The 21,697-nt window shown below is 57.8% G+C and overlaps 1 protein-coding gene across 2 annotated transcripts; it reads right to left on the reverse strand.

Annotated features, from left to right (window-relative positions):
• Positions 1–578: 578 nt before the first annotated feature.
• TMEM59L (transmembrane protein 59 like) lies at positions 579–19,031 on the reverse strand. Of its 2 annotated transcripts, none has more exons than XM_075123098.1 (8): positions 18,772–19,031; positions 14,149–14,254; positions 12,570–12,664; positions 5,703–5,849; positions 4,906–5,014; positions 3,994–4,106; positions 3,421–3,561; positions 579–2,938 (listed from the first exon to the last, which is right to left on the reverse strand). In XM_075123098.1, exons 1-8 carry the CDS (start codon positions 18,919–18,921, stop codon positions 2,777–2,779), a joined length of 1,023 nt encoding a protein of 340 aa, XP_074979199.1. In that variant the 5' UTR covers positions 18,922–19,031; the 3' UTR covers positions 579–2,776. The 2 variants fall into 2 exon arrangements, with proteins under 2 accessions (XP_074979199.1, XP_048686920.2); XM_048830963.2 differs by having other exon boundaries at positions 3,421–3,538; positions 3,995–4,106; positions 18,772–19,029.
• Between the last annotated feature and the right edge of the window lie 2,666 nt (positions 19,032–21,697).

Raw genomic sequence — 21,697 nt, forward strand, 5'->3', positions numbered from 1 at the left:
TCGGCTGACCTGGCAGGAGTCGTGAACGGGAGCATCCTCCCTCTAACCACGCTGGTGGGAGCTGCACGCTGCCTTGCTACCAGGGAGAGAAAGAACCTCAGAGAGAAGCAGCGTCAGTCCGAAGCCAGGCGGAGAAAGGCTCTTGGAGGCTTGGAACAGCGGAGCGGGAGAGATCGAGCTGCCCCGGGGTGGGGGTGAGAGGCCACGCCGGGCCAGGCGGCACAGTGAGCTCCGACCTCCAGCACCATTCCTGTTGGCAAAGCGCTGGCTGCAGAGCAAAATGGGGCCGCTGCTCCCACAAAGGGCAGGGAGGGGAGCATGGTGCACCTTGGTCTCCCAGGGCATGGAGGACCTGGGCCTATAAACCCCAGCCTGAGTAGGGATTGCTTCTTGTTGGGTTTGTGGGTGGGGGGGCAGTTTCCCTACCAAGAAAATATCTGTTTCCACTCTGCGGAGACCTCCTGTCTCTTGGGGGTGGGGGGTTTATCTGGTTCACTGCACTCCCCGTTGGGCACTGACATGGAGAGCCGCTGCCCCCTTTCCCCAGGTGACCCCAATAAAGCCACGGGCCCTGCTGGTTCTTTTACAAACCTTTATTTCCATTCCTCTCCACCCCTCCCAGCCCGCTCCGTGCTCCTTTCACGGCTTTTTTTAGATAAAAACAACAAACCAGCTCTCTCCGACAATTCAGGACACACACAGATCCCCAGATGACTCTCTGTTTCCCCCGCCCCATTTCAACCCAGCTTCCCTCGAAGCCGCAGCCGCGAGGGGCCTTCAGCTCCGGGATCGTTAATGGCTGACACAAAAGGCAGAGAGGCCCAGCTGGCTCGAACGCACCTGTCAGGACAATACCACAAACGCCACCTCACTGAGCTGATCTGCTGAAAAGCTATCATGAAAAATCGTGGGATGGATCCCAGCACGTACACAAAATATCCCCTCCCCCCTCCCCAAACTGCCCTCCCCCCTCTCCAAAAACCAGATATTTTGCACACATTAAAGTGATACAGAACAATACAGAACTCAGAAGGGGGGAAGGATGAAAGAGTCTCTGCAATAACAACCTACAGGATCCAGTGAAACTGAGGCAGCATCAAAGTAACGGGTCAATAGATATACAGCTTTCAAACCCAAGGCTAGGGGGTCCAAGGTAATAAGTTAATCTATACAGACAGCGTTAGGCAAATGGACTGATGAGCGGATTTCCTGCTGCTGCAGAAGGGTGTTCTCAGCGCGAGTGCCCATGCAGAGTGCCTGGGCTCAGCGGCCCACGCCAGCACAACAAAACCGTAAGGAAATGAGACGTGAAGTCAAGGGATATGGAACATCCGTGAGATGGGCTCCCCCCTCGCCTGGCCACAGGAGCACAATCACCATCTAGAGCAGTTACAGCAAAAGGGGATGAATTGGGAGGCCTCGTCCAGGAACCCTGGAGTGTGGCTCAGGAATTGCCCGAAGCTCTGTGGGAGCTGGTGCTAGGGAGATGGGAGTGGGGAGAGGTACCAAGCTGGCAAATGGCTTGAGTTGGCTCCAACGCCGTGGCACAGGGGCCTGCCATCCAGCCCTTCCATAGCAGCGGCATCCCCACTGGGGAACCTGGAGATGTGGCGTGAACAGGCTGCAGGGGGTTCCAAGCAGCTCCCCACGGGGTCCCCCCCTCCTCCCACTACTAGAGCAGCCCCAGGGGGAACTTCCTCGGCATCTGGCTCAGAGCAAGGCTCCTCTTGGCCAGCTGCGGTTGCTGCAGCCAGCAGCTCTCCTTGCACCGAGCATGGGCTGGCAAGGACCAGACAGAAACCATGTCCATGGCAGAAGAGTCATGGCAGCTCCCTGACACTTGCCCTGGGCCCTAGAGAGTGCCTGGGCTCAGGGACAGTGAAACACTGATACTCCCAGCCTCTTAGGTGTCAGCCTTGGGCCTTGTCTACCTGCCGGATTTACCCGAATCGGCAGAGCAGAGCTGCAGCAGTGCAAACCCTTCACATGGGGGCAGTGCGTCTCATCCAGAGTCTGCCCGAGCGTAAACGCCTTGCTGCAGAGACTGAGGCTGAATCAATTTACTGCATGCCCGGAGCCAGAATCTCCTCCCCGCAGGGTGCCTCCAATGCCTGCAGCCTCCAGGGAAGGTGAACCGAGAGCTGGAGCCACCCCACGGCCACATCCTCTCCCCATGGAGCCCCCATCTGCTTCTTGCCCATTTCCACGGCTGCAAAACCAGCTGCCCTGAGGCTTGCAAGGGGAGGGCTCTGCCCTGAACCCCGAGGGGTCCCCCATCACACACAGCTTCCTGTTCCAGACAGGCGCTGCCATACCAACTCCCACGCTCCCTCCCCACCCCCATGGCAGGGTGCACTCTCTCCCCAGCCCCCGTGCTCCCCTCTTTGCTCCCACCAGTCATCTGACTCCATCCAACCAAGGTCACAGACCATGCTGTTCTCACCGAAGCTCCCTCCCGGCGGAGCACTGGAGACACAAGGCCAGAAACCACCCCCAACTAGATCTCCCTCAGTACCACTCCCTGCTGAGCTGGGATTGTGAACAGGGGGAGGAAAACATTTCCCCCTCCCGCACACGAGGACAATGGATGGAGGTGGAGCCGGGAGCGGATGGCCCCCCCACAGCCCAGGATGGTTATCTTCAAACACAGTGCGGTGAGGGGGTTTAAAACAGCAGAAAACGGGAAGGCAGATCAAAACAAGGGGGGGTTGCATTAAAATGTTCACAGGAAATAAGGCATGGAGATGACAGGCCGGCAGGGGGTGGAGGGGGGGCTCTAGAGCACGGTTTTGTTCAGATCCACCTTGACCGGCAGTGGCCCCGCCTCCTCGTTGTCGTCCGCTGGGCAGATGGTGACAGCGATCACAGGGTGCAGAGAAAAGGGGGCCGAGCCATCCAGGTTCTCCAGGTCCTCCTTATCGCCATTAATGCTCAGCGTCTGGAAGAGAGCCAGAGCCAGACACCAGGTGACAGGGCATGGCTGGGGACGGAGGGGGCTGTGGCAGCCGAGAGGGGGACATATCACAGCAGGGGTTTGGTTTGCACCCATTGAGGACCCAGCCCAGAGTCTTATCACCACGGCTCCCGGAATTTCTGGGATTCATTTCCCAACGGGAGCCATGATTTAACCCCTCAAAATAAACCAGTCTCGGGCGCTGCTTGGCTAAGGTCAGGGGGTGAAGTGCCGGAGCCCTGGTGTACCCGGGGCATGTGCGAGGATGGGTTACTCTTTGTGCTTTCCAGGCTCTCCTCCCCACTCAGTGTCCCCACCCAGCAGACAGTGCAACGCAGGCCAAGGGTATGAACTGCCCCCAGCCCACCCGGACGTCCCCCAGTGGGCTGTGGCTGGGTTCAGTGCCCGGTCCCGGCTCAGTGGCATCTGCACCTGAGTTTGCCCTGGGATGCCGGCTGGCTCCGTACCTGGGTCTTGACGTGCTGGTCCGGAGCAGTCACCAGGCTGGCACAGCTCAGCCACAGCATCACCATGATGGAGAGGAAGAGGCAGGCAGCCAGGATCCAGCGAGGAAGGCCTGACCGCCTGTAGCACCCCACCACCCCCCGCCAAAGAGAGAGGACAAGTTTATGGCTGGGTATCAGGGTGGAGGGGGGCACAAACAGGACTCAGAGAGGGCCAACGAGGGAAGGATTTCCCCTGGCTCCTCCATGGAGCATTCCCTTTGCAGTCTCACCCCTGGCCAAAAAGCCACGCCCTTGGACCAAATAACCCCACCCCTCACCCAGATAGCCCCGCCCCTGGACCAAATAACCCCACCCCTCACTCAGATAGCCCCGCCCCAGACCAAATAACCCCACCCCTTGCTAGCAACATTTTGCAACATTATTCTGCAATGGAAATCCCTATCCCCCCATCCCCTTTCTAGACCCCGTCCTCTTTCCTTCCCTGCCCCCATACCCCTCTCCCAATTTTCCAGGCCTTTTCATTCTGCCTCTCCCTCTGCCCCCCTCACCCTTGCGGGGCCAGGCCTGCACCTACTTGGACATGCAGCCCAGGAAGTCGTGCTCTGGCTGATGGGTCTCCACATGCTGGAACTTGGTTTTGCTCTTTGGCTCTTTCATGGGGGGTTTCTCCAGCTTTTCCTTGCGGCCTGGCAGGACGACACCCAGACCCAAATGACCCCCCTGCCACAGCAAACTGGGCACAACCACCTGGGCCCCCAATGAAGCTGGGGCTGCTACTTGCGTGCCAAGGCCAGAAAGGGGAGGGTAGAAAACGGGGCAAATAGAACTGCAAGCCCTTGACCTGGCTTACTGGATAGCAGCCTAGAACGAGACCATCCCCAAAAGACTTAAAATAATGATCACTCCAGGCTTTAAACAGCTCCAGGAGGCTGGCACAAACCACCCAGCCCTTCGCACTGAGGGTGCCGGCTCCCCGCCCCCCACTGGAACGTCGCGACTGAGAGCTGTGCCTGGTCAGGAGCCCGTGTGCAGTGAGTTTGGTGGGTTCTTAGTTTGGTTCCCAGCAGCCAGGTGTCCACGGCACAAACCCACCCCCACATGCCTTGTGCTGGCAGCCTCAGCAGAGGCTAGAGACGGAAGGGGACAGGGCACCTGAGCTGCCTGACGGCGCTGGTGCCCTCCTTGCCCCTCCCCCCGCCCCGGTCAGGACGAAGCCTCAGGACTGTATGTGGAAGCTTCCATAGCATGGGGGATGGTCCCAGGTCAGTGGAGGAGGGGCATGGGGCAGGATGGGTGATCTGCCCCTCGGGTAGGAGCCCGGCAGAGGCAGACACCAGGCCTGCACTAGGATTCAGCCCAGAGTGTGTGCATGTTCCAGGGGGCTAATCAGAGGCCACAGGCTCTAGAGAAACCGGCTCAGAGCTGGGACCACCTTTCCAGCAGCTCCCAGCCCCCTTGACCCACCTGGCCCTGCCCCTTGCTCACCTGTGTGGGGCCTCAAGGTGTTAGGACTGGAGACAGGCCAGGACTTCTCCATCAGCTCCGACTTGGGTGCTGGCATCTCGGGCACCGGGTACTCAATCTCCGGCTGGGACTGAGGGGCCAGCATTCAAAAAGAAATAAAAAGGACCAAAACGCAGTTAGTGACTGAGCCCCAAATCCTCCTGTGGGGGCAGGACTGGCCCATGGGGGGGAGGCACAGGTTCAGCTGGGGGGCATGCGGGATATTGAGGGCCAGATCCCTCCTGCAGCATTAACCCACAGAGACAGCCTCTCGCTGAGTCTGGGCAGCACCTGGCACAGTGGGGCCCAATCTCAGTGCCCGTCCTCGGCATCACCAGATACAAACAAGAACAGTTATTATTGTAGGGACGCAGGACTTGCCACAAAGGCTCAGACACTGGTTTGTCAGTCAGCCTGTCTGTCTGTCCGTTGTACTTCTGGGGTGCCTGTCACCTCAGCAGCATCTGAGTGCTGGATGGTACAATCTAGTCTAGCACCAGGCCATAACTCCATCTTGTAGCCCAGTATCCTACCTCCCTGCTGTACCAGAGCACTGGCCCATCTAATGTGGTGATCCATTCCTGGTTCTGGCCAATATCTGATGCTTTGCAGGAAGACAAATATACCTAGTCACTGGTGAAATGCTCAGCATGCGTGGGATAAGAGGGAACCCCTTCCTGATCCCCTGCAGCTTCAGCTTCTGCCCTGAAGCATGGGGTTCCATGCCCTGTTCCCATAGCCACGCAGGGCCACTGATGACCTCAGCTGCGTGAGCCTACCTGGAACACCACCACTTTGCCATCGTCTGCCTGCAGGTAGAAGGTCCAGGTGGACGAGATGAAGCTCTGGGCAGAGCTGACGATGTCGTTGCAGAAGCTGGAGACCAAGTCAAACATGGAGAAGGACACGGGCTGCAGCTCCAAACTCTGTAAATAATCAAAGAGAAGAGGACCAGCTCGCTGTGCTGGGAACTCCCGCATCATCCTGCCCCACCCCAGCCCCAGCTCTCTAGCATACAGGGCTCAAGGCTCTGCTCAAGGGCTCTAAAGCAGGTCTATTGACCAGACCATGCTGAATGACCCACCGCAGTGCTCTTGGCCTTAATGAGCTATGAACCCTCCTGAGAGCGAAAGGAAGGTCTAGTGTTTAGAGCACTAGCCTCGACCTTGGGAGACCTGGCCTCAATTCCCAGCTCTGCCACAGAGTCTCTCTGTGACCTGGGGCAAGTCCCTTGGCTCCTCTGTTCCTCATTTTCCCCACCTGTGCAATAGGGATTACAGCCCTGCACCATGTGGCTTAATCCATTGATGACATGGAGACCCTCGGATATTACAGTGAGGGAGACAGACGACAGCTAACCTCCATATAGCCCAGGGCAGGGGCTGGCATTAAATGCATTGGCACGGCTCAATATAGGTCCCCCTGCACAGGCATCCCGTGCCTTCTCGGAGGACCATTGGTCCCTATACCATCGCCTCAGCATGAAGGCCCTGAGCTGAGCGGGCCACAGAGATCAGAGTCGATACATACTAGTGGGAGGCGCTGGGGATAAACAGCCCAGCTCCTTCCACCAGCACTAAACTCACATGAAAATGTTTTAAAGAAAAGGAGCTGAGATGCCAAGGGCGTTTCTCTCCTGCCAGCTTAGCCATGCCCCGGATACTTGGCTCTTTGTAAGGTTTGTTATGTTTTAAAGCATCCCTGCTGGAATCTGCTTGGCTGCTCCTTGCCATGGACGTAGAACATTTCTCAAGGCTGGGAATGCCAGAGCCCCTCATTCAGTCAGATGAGCAAACAGGAAAGAAATAGGTCGGGTTCTGTAGCTGATTATCGTGCTAAATTTGCTTTGCCTGCTTGCCCAGGAATCCAAAGGAAACATGCTTTGGGTGGAATGAATGGAATAAGGGAAGGTCTGGAATACTGTCGCCATGGAGCAATCTTGTTTGGGACCTGGCCTTTCACAGAGTTCCATCCACCCATTCTTTCAGGGGAAGCAGGAACAGATGCTTGTCCCCTTTACAGGGACAGCTGCCACTCTGATACAGCCAGTCGACTGAGGCTTCTTTCCCACAAAGAAAAACATTGACCTCTACCACTGATTCTGTGTTTGACCTTGGGCATGTCACTGGACCATTCCATGCCTAAGTTTCCCCATATTTAATGCTTGTTACCAGCCTCCCAGGGGTTCATTAATTAATCAGTAGAAAGCACTTTGAGCTCCTGGGCTGAGAAGCTAAAGAGGCAGCACTGTATGCCCATGCCTGGTCCTTACTCCTCACTGCAGAAAGCCATCCTGCAAAGTTGAAAGCCTCTACCTGGGGCCAAAGGCTAACACAATTATTTGGGCAAAAGCTTAATCAATTAAATGTAATCATAGGTAAGAACCTTCCATCTTGGGAATTCAACAGCATCCCCTAGCTTAGCCCAAATCAAGGCCTTGCGCAATGCAATGAACCTGCTGCCATTTATGGTTTGATTTAAACAGCCCTGCATTGCGTGGTTCTGCCTCCAACAGCCCAGACCAATCCACTCCCTGGACAATGTTATTAGCAGGTTCCCTGTAAGCTCTGGCACCATTTGTCTGTCTCCTGCATCCCAGGTACCTGGTGACCATCAAATGCCCTGAAGGTGTGCCATGCAGGTGGGATTCTCGGAGGGGGAACAAGGACATGAAATAAACAAAGACCCCTTTTTGCTGTCAAATATTTGTAAGTATTGTTTGCTAGTGGGGAATTTTACTGCTGTGTGAGGGGCTGCAAAGACCTGAGATTGCAGGGATCCAAAATGCCCGGCTGCAGAGCCCAGAGCCAGGACAGCGTTCCTCAAAAGGGCTGCAGCTATTGGTGTAATGATACTGCGATGTGGGGGTATGGCACATGGCTGCTGCCATCTGGTGGCAACGGGGACGTGGGGCAACTGAATGGGGGGGACAGCGGACCAGATGTCTGTGCTCCAGACAGGCGGCCTACGAGGAGTTATCACAGCCGCCTCCATCTTCAGCCAGCTGATCTGCTGAGTTTGCGTTGGGGGGAAAGGGGAAGACGTCAGGAAGGGGAAATGGCAACCGGGCTCTACGGTTTTCCTGTTTCAATACGGTTTGCAAAGCATGCTGGGACCTTTGGGGGGCTGAAAAGCACTAAAGCTGTCTTTCCCAACGGGCAGGGTGCGCCCCCGCAGAGGGCTTGATGGAGTAGCGGGGGGACATGGACAGACCTCTCCCCTCTTCTCCCAAGTCTCAGCTTTCATTTCCCAGAGGCTGTCAGCCTCTAGCTGCTACAGCTGGGACAAAAACCTTCCAAAGGTGAAGTGAGCGTACAGGGCAGAGTGACGCCTTCCCGGGCCTGCAGCGACCCTGAAGCAGTAGCTCCAAGATGGTAACTGCCCCGTCCACGCCACGAGGTGCTAGCTCAGACCCGCTCCCCCCGCTCATCGCAGAGTGTGAGAAAGGAGAGGGCGGGTCAGACCGTGCAGATCTGCACCAGCATTTCCCAAAATGTGGGCGGGGGGATTACCGGCAGGAAGGTGGCATGGTGGGAGATTTCAGAGTAACAGCCGTGTTAGTCTGCATTCGCAAAAAGAAAAGGAGGACTTGTGGCACCTTAGAGACTAACCAATTTATTTGAGCATGAGCTTTCGTGAGCTACAGCTCACTTCATCGGATGCATACCGTGGAAACTGCAGAAGACAGTATGCATCCGATGAAGTGAGCTGTAGCTCACGAAAGCTCATGCTCAAATAAATTGGTTAGTCTCTAAGGTGCCACAAGTCCTCCTTTATGGTGGGAGATGTGTCCATTACAATGGAAAAGCCTTTAACACCACGTGCTGGGACTGCAGGGAGAGAGCGACTGACTTAGTCTTCCCGAAGGGCAGGCTGAGACCTGTTCGACGTGGCTCCACCCAGGCGTCCAAGCTGTGCCCTGCCCACTAGCTCTCACTGCCTCTGCTGTCTGCCCAGGGGCTAGGTCAGCTGGGATCCGAGCACACAGCGCTCCCTCCTCCTGGGGTTTCTGAGCCAGAACTTGTCTCCCAGCCCCCTTGTTATCTGCTCCTGGCCCCATCACTGGAACAAGCTCCAGGGTATAACCCCCTTGGCGTGCGGCTGGGCTCTGTGCAGAGAGGCAGCAGCTGTACTGGACACCAGAACCACCAGCAAGCTTTAAACCCCAGGTTTGGCAAGGAGCGACACTCCCTCCCCGCTGCTAGGCACAGCCAGTCACTCCTCCGAGCCTGTCTGCTGTGGCAGCTGTCAGCACAAATACGTCTGCAGCTCCCTCGCCCACGTGTCTGCCTGCCCCGGCCCCCAGACCGAGGCCAATCAACAGCCCCCCCTGCAGAGCAGGATCCACTCCACCAGCCACAGGAGGGTGAGTACGGATCCTCCTGCACCCAGGCCCTGAGCACAGCTCCCAAGGGAGCAGCCATGTGTCTGCTTGGAGCAGCATGGGGGCCCTGCGTACCAGGGAGCAGGTACTGACCACGCGCCCACAGGATCCTGCAATCCCAGACCAGGCAATGGGCCCTCCTAGCCCCACCTCCTCCCGCCAATCCCCAGTGCTGCCAAAGGAGACAAAAGCTCCCCACAGTGCAGCTGGGCGGAGATGCAGGGTGCTGTACATGGGGCCAAGGAGCAGATTTGCTCCCAGCCCCCGCTGCTCCAGGCAGTCTCCTTGCGCTCTGCTGCAGGAGAGGTCTGATCATTGCAGCTTTGCCGTGCGACCGCGAAACAGAGCATCCAGGGGCCCGGTCTCAGGCAGCTGCTGCCCAACGCCCCGCAGGGCATGCGGAGGCCAGAGGATCCCAGGGCTGAATCCACCCCAGTGCTCTCCATGCAACGCCTCGTGCTGGGGCTGAACGAAATCCAGCCCCTCCCCGCTGAAAACAATAAAAGCTGCATCTGGGTGTTTGGGTCGCAACGCCCCCTCACCACACGCCCCGGGCCCTGCCAGGCACTGGGCTAACAGGCACGGTCTCACATGCCTCACACGCTCCCAACATGTGAATAAGGATCCGAGGGTCGGGGCTGCAATCAGCCTGGGGTGGGGGGGTCTGGCCCTAGATCGGCTGCACGGTTGTGGCATCTCCAGACCGTCAGTACTGAGGGGCTCAGTCATGGCTGGAGCAGAGGTGGGAGGAGAATGGGGTGACAAACAGGGCAGCTTCCTACACTGTCCTTGGGAGAGCACATTGCATGGAGCATATGCCTGGCTGATGCTCCCCCGTGGACCAGGGACTGTATGCGCTCCACTGGGGGGCAGGGTACCACAGCCCCTCCGGGAAGGGAAAACAGCTGGGGGTGATGAAAGCAAATCACTCAGATCACAGGCTCCCATCTTCTGGTCCAGCCTGGATTCTCCCGAGTCGAACAGGCAGAGAGAGGAGATTTGGCTGAACAGCTCGAGCTGAAACTGATCTAAAGACCGATATGAACTTGTAACCAGAGGAAAAACCCAGTTGTGGGTTTGAAGGACAGGCCGCTACCCTGGCCCCAGGCCAGAGTCAGGGTGACCTTGTTAGAACGCAGGTAGGGCTTTTTATTGGTTTTACTGGCTTTCTCTGCAATGCTTTTACCCGCCAGGATAAATGCGCTTGCTGAGCAGAAGCTGGGGTGGTAGCTGGTAACATGCTGGTCACAGCCCTCGGAGAGAGAGCAAAGCAGCCATGCTGGCCGGTTAGGCAGCCTGGCTTGCTGGGGATATCGCTGTGTAGGGCAGAGAGCTGGGGAGTGAGACACGAGCCAAATGACCCTCCCTTACACAGCCTCAAGGGAGCACCTAGGGGGAAATACAGGTGCCATTCCCCTGAATCTCTCAGTCCTCCACTCCAATCACTAGACACAGACCAATCCCCTCCAAGAGGCAAGAATAGAACCCTGGAGTCCTGCCTCCCAGCCCCCACTGCTCCACTTGTTAGAGACTTCCAGAGCCGGGAGTCCTGTCTCCCAGTGTCTTGCTTGGCTCACTCACTAACAGTCCCCTCCAAGGAGGGGCAGAGAACCCAGGTGTCCTGTCTCCCTGTTCTCTGCTCTAACTGCTGGATGGCACTGCCTGGCCGAGGCTCTGAGGACACAGCAGCCCAGATGCCTGGTTTCGTCTGGAACAGATGCACCATGACTCACTCACAGGGGGACGTTCCCAGCCCTTGCCTTCCCCGCCCTCTGCCCACAAGCACTTTGGAGAAGGAGCCAAATTCACGAGCATCGGCCTCCTGGGACGGACAGACCACGGCGCTCTAATCCGATTAGAGCCGGTTTCCAGAAACCGTGTCCTTGTGCCGCTTCCCACTCCCAGCTCTGGCTAATCTGGTCCCCACCCCCGCACTGGTACACGAGGGCATTGGCAGCAGAGCTGCACTGTGGACAGGTGCCAAGAGGGGACAGAGCCCTGCATCGCCCGCCCGAAAAGTGCGGAGCCCCCCCGGGGGACTGCGCCAGAACCACCACCAGAAAGGGGGGGAACAAGGTCAAACGCTCCCGTCACGCACCCTCCGAGTGCAGCCGGATCCACCCGCTAGGGGGCTCCCGGCTGTGGCCCTTTGAACACAGCTGGGTTGGGTCCTTTTTCCCATTGCATCTTTTGCCAGCACGAGCGATGACAAGGGAAAAGGAAGAGAGGAGGACGTGCTGCCGGACGGGGGGGGGTTCCACCCATTCCTGCCAGGCCGAATCAATGCAAGGTCCATGCGACCTTCCTCCGCTCCACTTACCTCCGGGATGCAGAGTCTAGACAGAGGGGGCAGGGCAAACTGTTCCTCTATCCTTCCATCAGACAGCGAATTCCTCTGCATCCACAGATCCCGCCAGCCCTGCACTAGTCTCCCCAGCTGCCCCAGTGGATGGTCTTCCTCCAGGACACCCTGTCGGCTCCGTACGCCTACGGCACCCTGAGCCGACAGGCGCCGGCAGCAGAGCTGGCTGGGCTTTGTCTCCCAAGAGATAACAAGGGCATGAGGAGGAAGGTCACGGCCCGGTACCCAGCTCGTCCTCCCCTGTTCCTCAGCAGGAACTGCTGCCTGCCCCATCCCACGGGGATCGCTGAGAGCTGGGCTGCGGACAGCAACTGCCCAGCCAGAGTCACAACCCAGATTTCCTCATGACACAGCCACCGAATGGGACCGTTGGTTACCGCCCCTGCAATCCCTCCGACCCTGGAACGGGGGGGGCCCTGTCTGCAGGAGGGAGCCTCCACTCCAGGTGCAATCGATCCAGGGTTCCCCCCGGCTGGCCCAGTCTGCTGCCCAGATGGCCAGCTCAGCACTGCAGAGAGAGGAGCACTCGCTGGCTTCCAGCCCCCGCCGGAACAGACCCTGGCTCTCATCCTGCTCCCAGGAGCCATGGGCCATGGTGGGAGCTCCCTGTGCAGGAGAATGAAACTCCTTCAGCTCCTTGGCTTCCCTGCCGCACGGCTGAGCTGGAGACGGGAGGGGCTCTGCCGATGCTCCTCTCCCACTATGATCCATGGGTGCTGCACCTAGGGGTGCTGCGGGGGGCTGCTGCACCCCCTGGCTTGAAGGGGTTCCCATCACACCCAGGGGTTCACAGCCCCCCACTATACAAACTGTCCCAGCCCCCTGCTACGATCTGTTCTTCTCAGGCCCATCACCCAGGCAGCAGAGCCCCTTGGCACTAGGGAAAGAGGAGGCTGAAACCTTGTCTTTCCAGCTCTGCGTCTCGGGCAGCTGCTTCCTGCATCCAGTCGTGCAGCCGAACTGCTCCTCAGCGCTGCTGTAGGCTTCGATACAAGCTGCAAGACAGGAGAGGAAGGGAACGGTCAGGGCCCGGGCACCCCGCAGCCGTCGGACACGAGCGAATTCGGAGCTCAGGACAACAAGGGGCTGGCAGCACAGCCTAGAGCCAGGCAGAGCGCAGCGGGGGTGTTGTGCCAGGGCACCCACAGCCCCCTACTATGCCAGCCCTGGGCTCCCACGGGCAGCTGTCAGCGTTCTTCGGCCCTGACAGCTATTCCAGGACTGGGCTTCTCCTGCCAGGTCATGGTCAATGTCCTGTGACGTTCACAAACGCCCCCTATGGACGAGGATGAGACCCCCCCAGCTCCGAGTCAGACACCCAGCTCAAGGGTGTGTCCACCAGCCAAACCCCGTCCGACAGCCCATCGGAGTCACCTGGAGAGCGCCTCGCCCAGAGCCACCCCCCTAGGCCGAGCTGGGCACACTCAGGGCTGCCTGACGGGCTCCATGCCCTAGTTCATTTCTGCCCAAAGAATAACCAATCATGGCAATCAGCACAACGTTCCCAGACAGGTCTCAGCTTCCAATGGGACACACCCGGATTTCCCATAAGCGGAGTCTTAACCTGTGCCGGAAAGGCCCAGTCCCCATTCCAAGCAGCTATCCTGAGATCCCAGCGGCGAGGCATGGGGGGGGCGGGGGGGATCGTCTCCCCTACGATACCTTAGACACTGAGGCCTTGTCTACTCTGTGGGGACATTAAAGCCCCCAGAGCACTTTTCACAAGAGTAGGGGGTTGCCCAAATAACTTCAGCTGAAAAGTCCACCCTCCCTGGTGCTGAATACGGCTGCTCCGCCCCACCCCAGAGGCAGCTGCAGGCTGCAAAGCGAGGCTGCAAAGTGCTTTGGGATCCCTTGTGATGAGAGGCACTGGGGGGTTAGCACATCGTCCCTGGGCCAGGGAGGAAGCCCGGTTTGCTCACACGGCACCGGGAACTCGCTGGACAGCCTTCGGCCTGGCGGGGGGATTCGGTTGCTACTGCAGGAAACTTCCATCTTCACAGCTGCCTGGCAGTGAGGCTAGAACTGCAGAGGTGTGGGGAGTTGGCTTCAGTAGAGGATCCTCCCCTCCCTTTTCCCACCCCTTTGAGAGGCTGAAATCACGGTTGGAACATTATTAATCCCCTTGGTATTTGCTGTGGCCATAGCCCTTATGGGTTCATTTGGGGCCTTGCATCCAGGTGACTCTCTAACTTCCAGGATTTGCACCGGGGAGCGAGCGGAGCCAGCCCGGATTTGCACCAGGGAGCGAGCGGAGCCGGCCCGGATTTGCACCAGGGAGCGAGCGGAGCCGGCCCGGATTTGCACCGCTGGTGCATCACAGCCATGGAACTTTGTTTGGACAGCATGGGAGCGCAGAAGGAGCAGAAGCAACCTCTGTCCTGACAGGAATAAGTGGAGAAGCCACTTCTGGACAATGTAACTGGGGGGCCACGGGAGAAGAGGGGAGGGGAAGTTAGTTGGCTGTACTGTTCTTTACCTGATTCACATTCGGCTCTGGTTGTGTTCAGCTCGGCGCTCGCATCCACAAAGTGACAGATGGAGAACAGCCGGCAGCCTCGGTAACAGGCGTTGAGTGCAGCATCCTGGAGAGAGGAAGAGGAGAGCTAGGAGCTGGTACGACACACAGCGCAGTGGCTGCACCCCAGCGCCTGCAAATACCCAAATGCCGCTGGGGACCCAGCTGTGCTCTGGGACTGGGGCAGCAGGGAGAGGGCAGGGCGGGAGGGAGCTTTGCACTACATGGGACCAGGACCTCCAGGGCTTGGATCCTTGGTGCCGGCTCCAGATCCTTCCTCCCTGTCAATGGAACACAAGCACCAAGACCTAGCACCACGTCTAGGTGGGGGCACCGTCTCCCAGGAGGGGTGGTGGAACCCCAGTGCGCTGGGCATTTACAGCGAGGCTGGACAAGGCCCTGCAGCATATACTGTAGGGAAGGGACAGGGCTCCCCGGGGAACGGACTAGATCAGTGGCTTACAACCTGTGGACCATGGACCCCGCAGACTATGTCTAAGATTTCCAAAGGGGTCCGCACCTCCATTTGAAATTTTGTAGGGGTTGACAAAAGGTTGAAAGCCCCCTGACCTAGAGGAGAGCGAGCTGGCCTCCTGCACCTCGAGCTGGTACGACCCTCACAGCACTGGGCAGCCCGCAACGCTGCGAACGTTTCTCTGAAAAACTTGGCGTGATGTTGGAAACATCTGGCTACCCGCGAACCATGGGCCTGGCGAGCCAACAGGACGAGAGCTGCACCAGCCTCAGCAGACACAACAGCTTCAGCCAAAGAACCGCGGTGCCGTTTGCTGCTCTCGCCTCCTGGGCGCTGCACCCAGCAACCTGCCCCTGTATCGCCGCTGACCAGCAGGGGGGAGCTCGGGGCCGCAGCAGGACACACAGCCCCCTCCTCCCTGCCTACCTGTCTTTGCCAGGGCCCGATGCTGCCCGGCAATCACCCACAGCAGCCTTGTGAGGCGAGGCCAACCCCGAGCCCTCTCACCTGGGCTCACCTCTGCCCCACACGGCCACTGAGGAGGCTGCTTGGAAACCAGCCGTGTGACGCATCCACCTGCAGCATCCGTCCTCCTGAGTCTCTGTGGCAGCATAGCTCAGGCCCTGCACTTGGCACGGGGCGTCCTTACAGGTGTGCGAAGTGTTGATCCCCCCCAGTATTAGTATTTCCATTCATTATGTGTATTGGGATCACGCCTGGCTTGGCTCCAGGCCCATCGTGCCGGGCTCCGGACACACGCATAACAAAAGGATGGTCCCTGTCCCACAGTAAAGTAGCTATACCACTACATCGCTCTTTTCATGAGTAGATCTGAAATCATTACCCCCATTTTACAGATGGGGAAACTGAGGCACAGAGTGAGGCAGTGACTTGCCCAAGGTCATCTAACAGGCCAGTGGCAGAGCCAGGAATAGAACCCAGATCTCCTGAGTCTCAAGCCAGTGTTCTAGCCAAGAGACAGCAAACAGACACAACAAAGACCAGGCAGGAGCCCCCAGGAAGAAGGAGATATTCCCATCAGTCTGCCAAGCACCTGTCTCAGACACCGCTGTGCATTCTGCAGGGAGGGTGAAAGAGGCAAGATTAGCAGGAAGTCAGAGTGGCCCTGGACCAGCAATTGTAAGTAGGGCTGCAGTTACTCTTCTCTACGTGCGTGGCGATCTCACTGCATGAGACTAAATGATAATAAACATAGAACAAAAACAAGGGCAAGAAAGGAAAACACCTAGGAATAACTGAGCACTTGCTGGCGAATGGAGCCCACAAAACTGCACGGTTAGTTTTCAGAGACCACAAGTGATTTATTCCAAAAGAGGGCAAGGAAATTTCCCATCTCAACCAGTCTATCTTTTGGCCCTACATGGTCAGCAACCTCCCAGCCTGGGATTGTATTTCTCTCCGTGTGTATTTTTCTATGGTTGCGTTTGAAGACAGACAGACAGACAGACAAAGACACACTATTTACCTAAGGGTTACAACTTCATAACCTCTGCTTTGCACAGAACCCCGGGGCTGAATCCCAAATCCCCTGAACCCTGTGCCAGGAAATGGGAGCGCAGCCCTGCATTTCTCATGCTCAAATGCTGCGCGGACAATGGCATGAGCCTTTAGAAGGATCTATTTTACACTTCCTCTTCGAGGCTCTGTGTACCAGACAACTGGCCTGTACACTGAGGGAAGCCCTAGGGCATGGAAGCACAGTAGGATCATCCTTGCTAAGAAAGGGAGACCCACTTTAACACCATGCTGTCCAGGGTCACTAAAACAAACAACTTTTATCGCCGCCTGCCCAGCTTCTGTCTGGGCAAACAAACAGCCACTTGCAAGGGGATACACAAGAAGAGCCCAAGTTGCCCAGTTTACATTTTAAGATGCTGGCTCTTCCCCTGAAATCACTGCTTTATGCACGTCCTGTCTCAGGGGAGTTATTCCAGCAGGAAGGAGATGCTGGCATCCAGGTGGATTGCAGCAGCATCCAGTCCCCTCCATTCTCTGCTACACCACGGGCGGCCAAAGCCTTGTGCAAAAGCAACCCCGGGAATTCTATGGCACAGCCCAAGGCTGCCTGGTTTTTTGAAACATGGAGGTGCAGTGGGCAGAGGCGACAGATCCCAGCATGCCAGGTTCCAGCAAAGGCACTCGGATCTCCATAGAACATTGCATGTTGGGACCTGTAGTCTCCACAAGCCGCAGCGAGGTGGCTGCAACCAGCTGAACACCATACAAGCCAGCTGCTGCCCTCACACGCTTGGGCTAGTTGCTCAGGCCGGCAGTAGGCTTTTCCTTTTTGCAGTATGTGTCGTACTTCAAATGGGTTTCACATTTTAAATATGTCTTTGCGAGATATAAAGTTACAGACCCCCCTCAAATGTTTTCGATTTGCACCCAGCTCCTGTGACTGAATCCCACAGGGACTCCACACTTTCACCTCCAAAGCAGGATCGCTAACCAGAAAGCAGCCCAAATGGCTTGGAAATCAGACGTCCCAGTTCAGAGTAACACCAGTTCTCACATGCATGCACATACAAAAACCTACCCAGAACAGCCCCAGCCCTCCCCCCGCCTCAGCTCCTGTTCATTTGAGCAAATCCTTCCCCCAAAGCATTATTTATTGCAAACGAACGATCCAGAAACAAACAAACAAAAGTCGGTCCCGTTTCTAGATTAAAGGGGACGACACCAAGTGCAGATAATCCTGTTCAATATATTTTCAAAGGGTCAGTTACCAAGCCTGGGAGGACAAAGACCGGATTCTTCTTCCCTGATGAGTGGCCAGAGTGGATACCATGGCTAGGGGTGGGGAGTATTTCAATTACTTTTTAACTAAACTATTACTAGTGTATTATGGATGGCAAGTGTCTGACAACACCATGCATTTTCCCCCTCCCTTGAACTGGTTTTAACAGCAGAAAATGTGGCTGGTTTTAAAACAATCAGGTGGGCTTTTCCCCTGCTGTGTTTGGATGTATCTCATGGATCTTTGATGGCCTTTTTGACCTGCGGACGTATGGCATGGTACATTTATTACAGCAAGGCGAGGCAGCCTCTGATCCGAGGCCTTAGTTTGAAGTTATTAGTTTAGAAGTCAGAACTGGGTTTTTTTCAATGATTATTGTTTGCAGGGTTCTTGTCTTTGCAGCTCTTACGAATGAGACTCGAGCGATTTCCTGAGAGCACTACTGGCTCCAGCACTAACAAGAGCTTCGTCCAGTGCTGTGCACACACCAGTGTGACGAGTTTGACGGTTCTCAGCCAGGAGGCTCCGCCACGGAGGATGCATCCGGGGAGGAGACGGTGCCCTACGGGTGCAGTGCTTTTCTCTCAGGCCTGGGTTTTCCGGGGAGTCGGGTGGGGAGGGGAATGCAGGGGCACCTTTCAGCTGAGCCTATGAGGGGGGAGCGGTGGGAGAGAGGGCCGGTGTCCTGCTGCATAACACAACCAGATCCAGCCAAGGGCTTCTGCTCGTCCACTGGGTTATAAAACGGATCAGCAGCAATTTTACCAGCCCCGTCCGATCGCCCGCCCCCAAGCCCCGCACCTGGGCAGCAGCGTCTGCCCGGGCACCTTCCGCCAGTCCAGGAGCGTCCCCTGGATGAGCGCCCTTCGTGTAGTGACAAGCTCACACCCCCCTTCCCCCGGCTCAGTGTTTTTACACGACCCCCCCAGGCGAGGTAAGGAATCCATGGGCAAGGCTTTAAAACGGGAGGTGGCAGGCCAGAGGCCCTGGACCCTGCATAAGCAGAAAGAGGCAGAGCCGGGGGGGGGGGGGGGATTCCACAGGACAAATCTTCTCCCTGCTGCAAAAAAAATTAGACCCCCCCCGCCCCCTTCCTGCTTGCAGAACAAATCGATGCACGAACAGTCCTGGGCTTTGCCCCTCCCCCTTCAGACAGCAGGGCCCCCCCGCGCCCCGGTACCTGGGCACGATGCACAGACACGGGAAGATGGGCGCCTCCCCGCGGGTGTTTTGCTTTTGCTCACAGGCTCCCCCCCGCCCTTGAAAAATCTGTTCCTCTAACCCAGCCCCCCCGGGGAAATAACCCGCTTTCCCCGGCCGCCAGGACCGGGCTCGAACCCGCCGCACTCACCCGGGCTGCGCCTTGGCCGCAGCGCCTCTGGCAGGCGCCGATGTCCCCCAGCGGCGGGGCGAAGGGAGCCTCGGAGCCGGCGGCGGCCAGCGCCAGGCAGAGGGCGAGCAGGGGCAGGGCGCGGCGCCCGGCCATCCCGGGCCTTTGCATGGCTCCCCCCGGCCTCTCGCACTGCGGGGCTGCAGCCCGCAACCCGGGGAGAGGCAGAGCGCGCGGTGCCCAGCGGTGTCAATATCCCCGTGACGTGCTTTGCACAGAGCAAGGGAGTCTGGGAGAGAGAAGGGGGAGGAGACGGGGGGGGATGCGGGCAGCTGGGGATGCAACGGTACCGCATGCATCCCGGCTGCAGGATCTGCGCTGGAGCTGCCTGCTGGGGAAGCAGAGAGCCCGAGCCCGGCCTCCCTCTGCAACAGGGCTCCAACACCCTTCCTGCCCTGGGGCTGCCCCCTGGGCCCTGGGAGCGATGGCTCGCGTTTGCTTGGTGGATGAGCGTGCCCGGGATTTCCCTGTAGGGGAGGATGGGGCAGCCCTGCCTGCTCTCCTGTGGCACAGGCCGCCCTGGGGCTGGCCTGGCTGGGAAGGGATCCCCCCTTGGCGTGAATTGTCACGCCGGCTGACTTGCTGCGGGGAGAGGAATGGAGCAGGGTGGGCCAGAGGCGGGAATGAGGCAATGAAAAATGGCAGGGGCAGGTTAGCGTGGGGTCTTGGGAGATGCTGGAGAAACCAAGAGAAGGGCGGAGAACTGGCTGTCCCCTGCCAGGGCCGTTCTATAAGCCAAGTGTATCAACTAGGTACTGGGCAGTCGGCACATCCGAAACATGGACAGACGGACTCTCCCAAAGGAAGCAGTGGGAGCCCCGTCACTTGAGTCATTCAGAACAGGACAAGGGAAAACCGTGAACATGGTCAGGACAAATCCTGCCCAGGGCCCAGGCAAGGGGCTGCATGGTACCAAAGAGCTCCATCACGCAGCTCCGGGGGGTATTGCATTTCCTGGCTTGGAGTGCAAAGGCAGAGAAGATGTCAGGGCCACCTGCCCATCTCGTGTCTTGGAGTCTCCTAGTTAGCAGAGATGCTCTGTTATAGGGCAGTCATCTTGCAAGAGAGCCCAGGCGGGGCTCTGGAGGTTCACTAGCTCAAACAGGAGGGTTTGGGTGAAGGCGCCTTTCCTGGGCTCTTGGGTGGAGAGGAAATCCCAGCATGCTCCCAGGTACAGGCCAGACACTCTTATATTAGCATCCCTGTCTGCAAATACAACATCCCCTGTGCTGACTGGTCACACCAGCCAAACCGTGGGTGCATGGTGGCCTTTAAGGGATGCACCCCTCTGCAGCTGGGCAGCACACAGCAGGGGAAGCAGGGAGTGAGGGAGCTTGGCCTCTCAGATGCAGCTCTCTGCTGCAAAGGGTACCCAAACAGCTGGCCAGCTGCTCCCTTCCTCACTGCTGCCTTCCTCTGCTAAGCAGTTCTGATCTTCCCCCTCCAGCCAGGGCCAAAGCATGTTAGGAGGGAGCACAAACTACTGAGCATTGGTGCCTGAGCCAGGCGTTTAGTGCGATTCCTTTGGATTAGATGATTATTGATTCCGGTGATTAACTCTTAAGGCCCCAGGCATTTCCCAGCGTGCTAGTGAGATAGATGAGACGGAGAACAGAAGTCACACCCTGCACATGCCTAGTGAACTGAGGAATGACAGGCGGAGGGGCACCCTGGATTCACACCAGCTGGGTGAGCAGTACCCAAGGGAGATGGTGGGAGCAACCAAGAATAACAGCAATCATTGCCTATTCCATTCCACTGTGGCCCTAGGTCAGTCCACTCTGCCCCCCCGCCGGGCCTCTGCAAATGCATTTGCCATCAATAGTCTCTTTCTCTTCCTGTCCTAACTGTTGTGTGGTGTTGCTGTGTGCTGTTCAGCAGGTGCCACATTCCACCCCAGAGCTGGCTGCATTTCAGGTGGCAGGTGAAATTATCCCAGTGAGGGTTGCATTAATTAATGAGAGGACGAGACACTTGGGTGGACGAGACCCTTGGGTGGATGCGCCCCAGGGAAGTGCAAAGGGCCTGGTCCCATTTCCCAGACTGAGCCAAATCTCTGGTGAATCAGCTGGGTGGGGCGGGGCAGGGCTGAGGGGAGGATGGGAGCTACTGGGGACTAGTTTTGTACCAGTGTGTTGATTTCCAGTCATTGCCTTCCCGGCGGCAGCTTCCTCTCTCCCTCAGACAGAGCGACAGCCGAGTCCGGACAGACCGACTGCAGACCATGCACTGTTCAGTTACGGGTGTCAGAGCGGTAGCCGTGTTAGTCTGTATTAGCAAAAGGAACGAGGAGTCCTTGTGGCACCTCAGAGTCTAACATTCGGGCTGGTGCAGAGAAGAGCCAGGCCCAGGCAGCTTCAGGGAGCCAGCCACCGGCCCTGCTCAGCACATTCCCCGCATTAAAGGGGAAGCCGGGCGACTGGCTGCTTCTCATCCAGGGTGTGAGAAGCAGCCGCTAAGTGCGTGTTGGAGTGGGGAGAGCCCTGTGGGGCCATGCATTCCCGGGCAATTATACCACATGCCTCGGGCGGGGCCGGGCGCCAACGTGCTTTCGCCGCCTGAGCCGACGGGGCGCGTCTGAGGCCTGGCACGAGATGGAATCTGCAAAGGGGAAAGACACCAGATGCAGGCGTTCCCTGGGCATTAGCGGCGTGGCTGTGACATCCCTGGCGGCCGGTCAGACAGCCCCGTTGGTGTCTGCTCTGCCTCAAGCCTGAGATATTTCTCTAGTGACTTTAAGCAGCCCGGAGAGTGGACCTGCCCGGCGTCCTTGGGGACTATGGGCCCCGGCACCAGAGCTGCCCCAGGAGCCCCAGTGCAGCTGCACCCCCTTAATTGAGCATGGGCGGGCCCTTTAACCGGATCATTCTCCCCCTGTAGGTGAGAA

Source organism: Caretta caretta, chromosome 25 (genome assembly GCF_965140235.1).
Source record: "Caretta caretta isolate rCarCar2 chromosome 25, rCarCar1.hap1, whole genome shotgun sequence".
Classification (NCBI taxonomy): Eukaryota; Metazoa; Chordata; order Testudines; family Cheloniidae; genus Caretta; species Caretta caretta.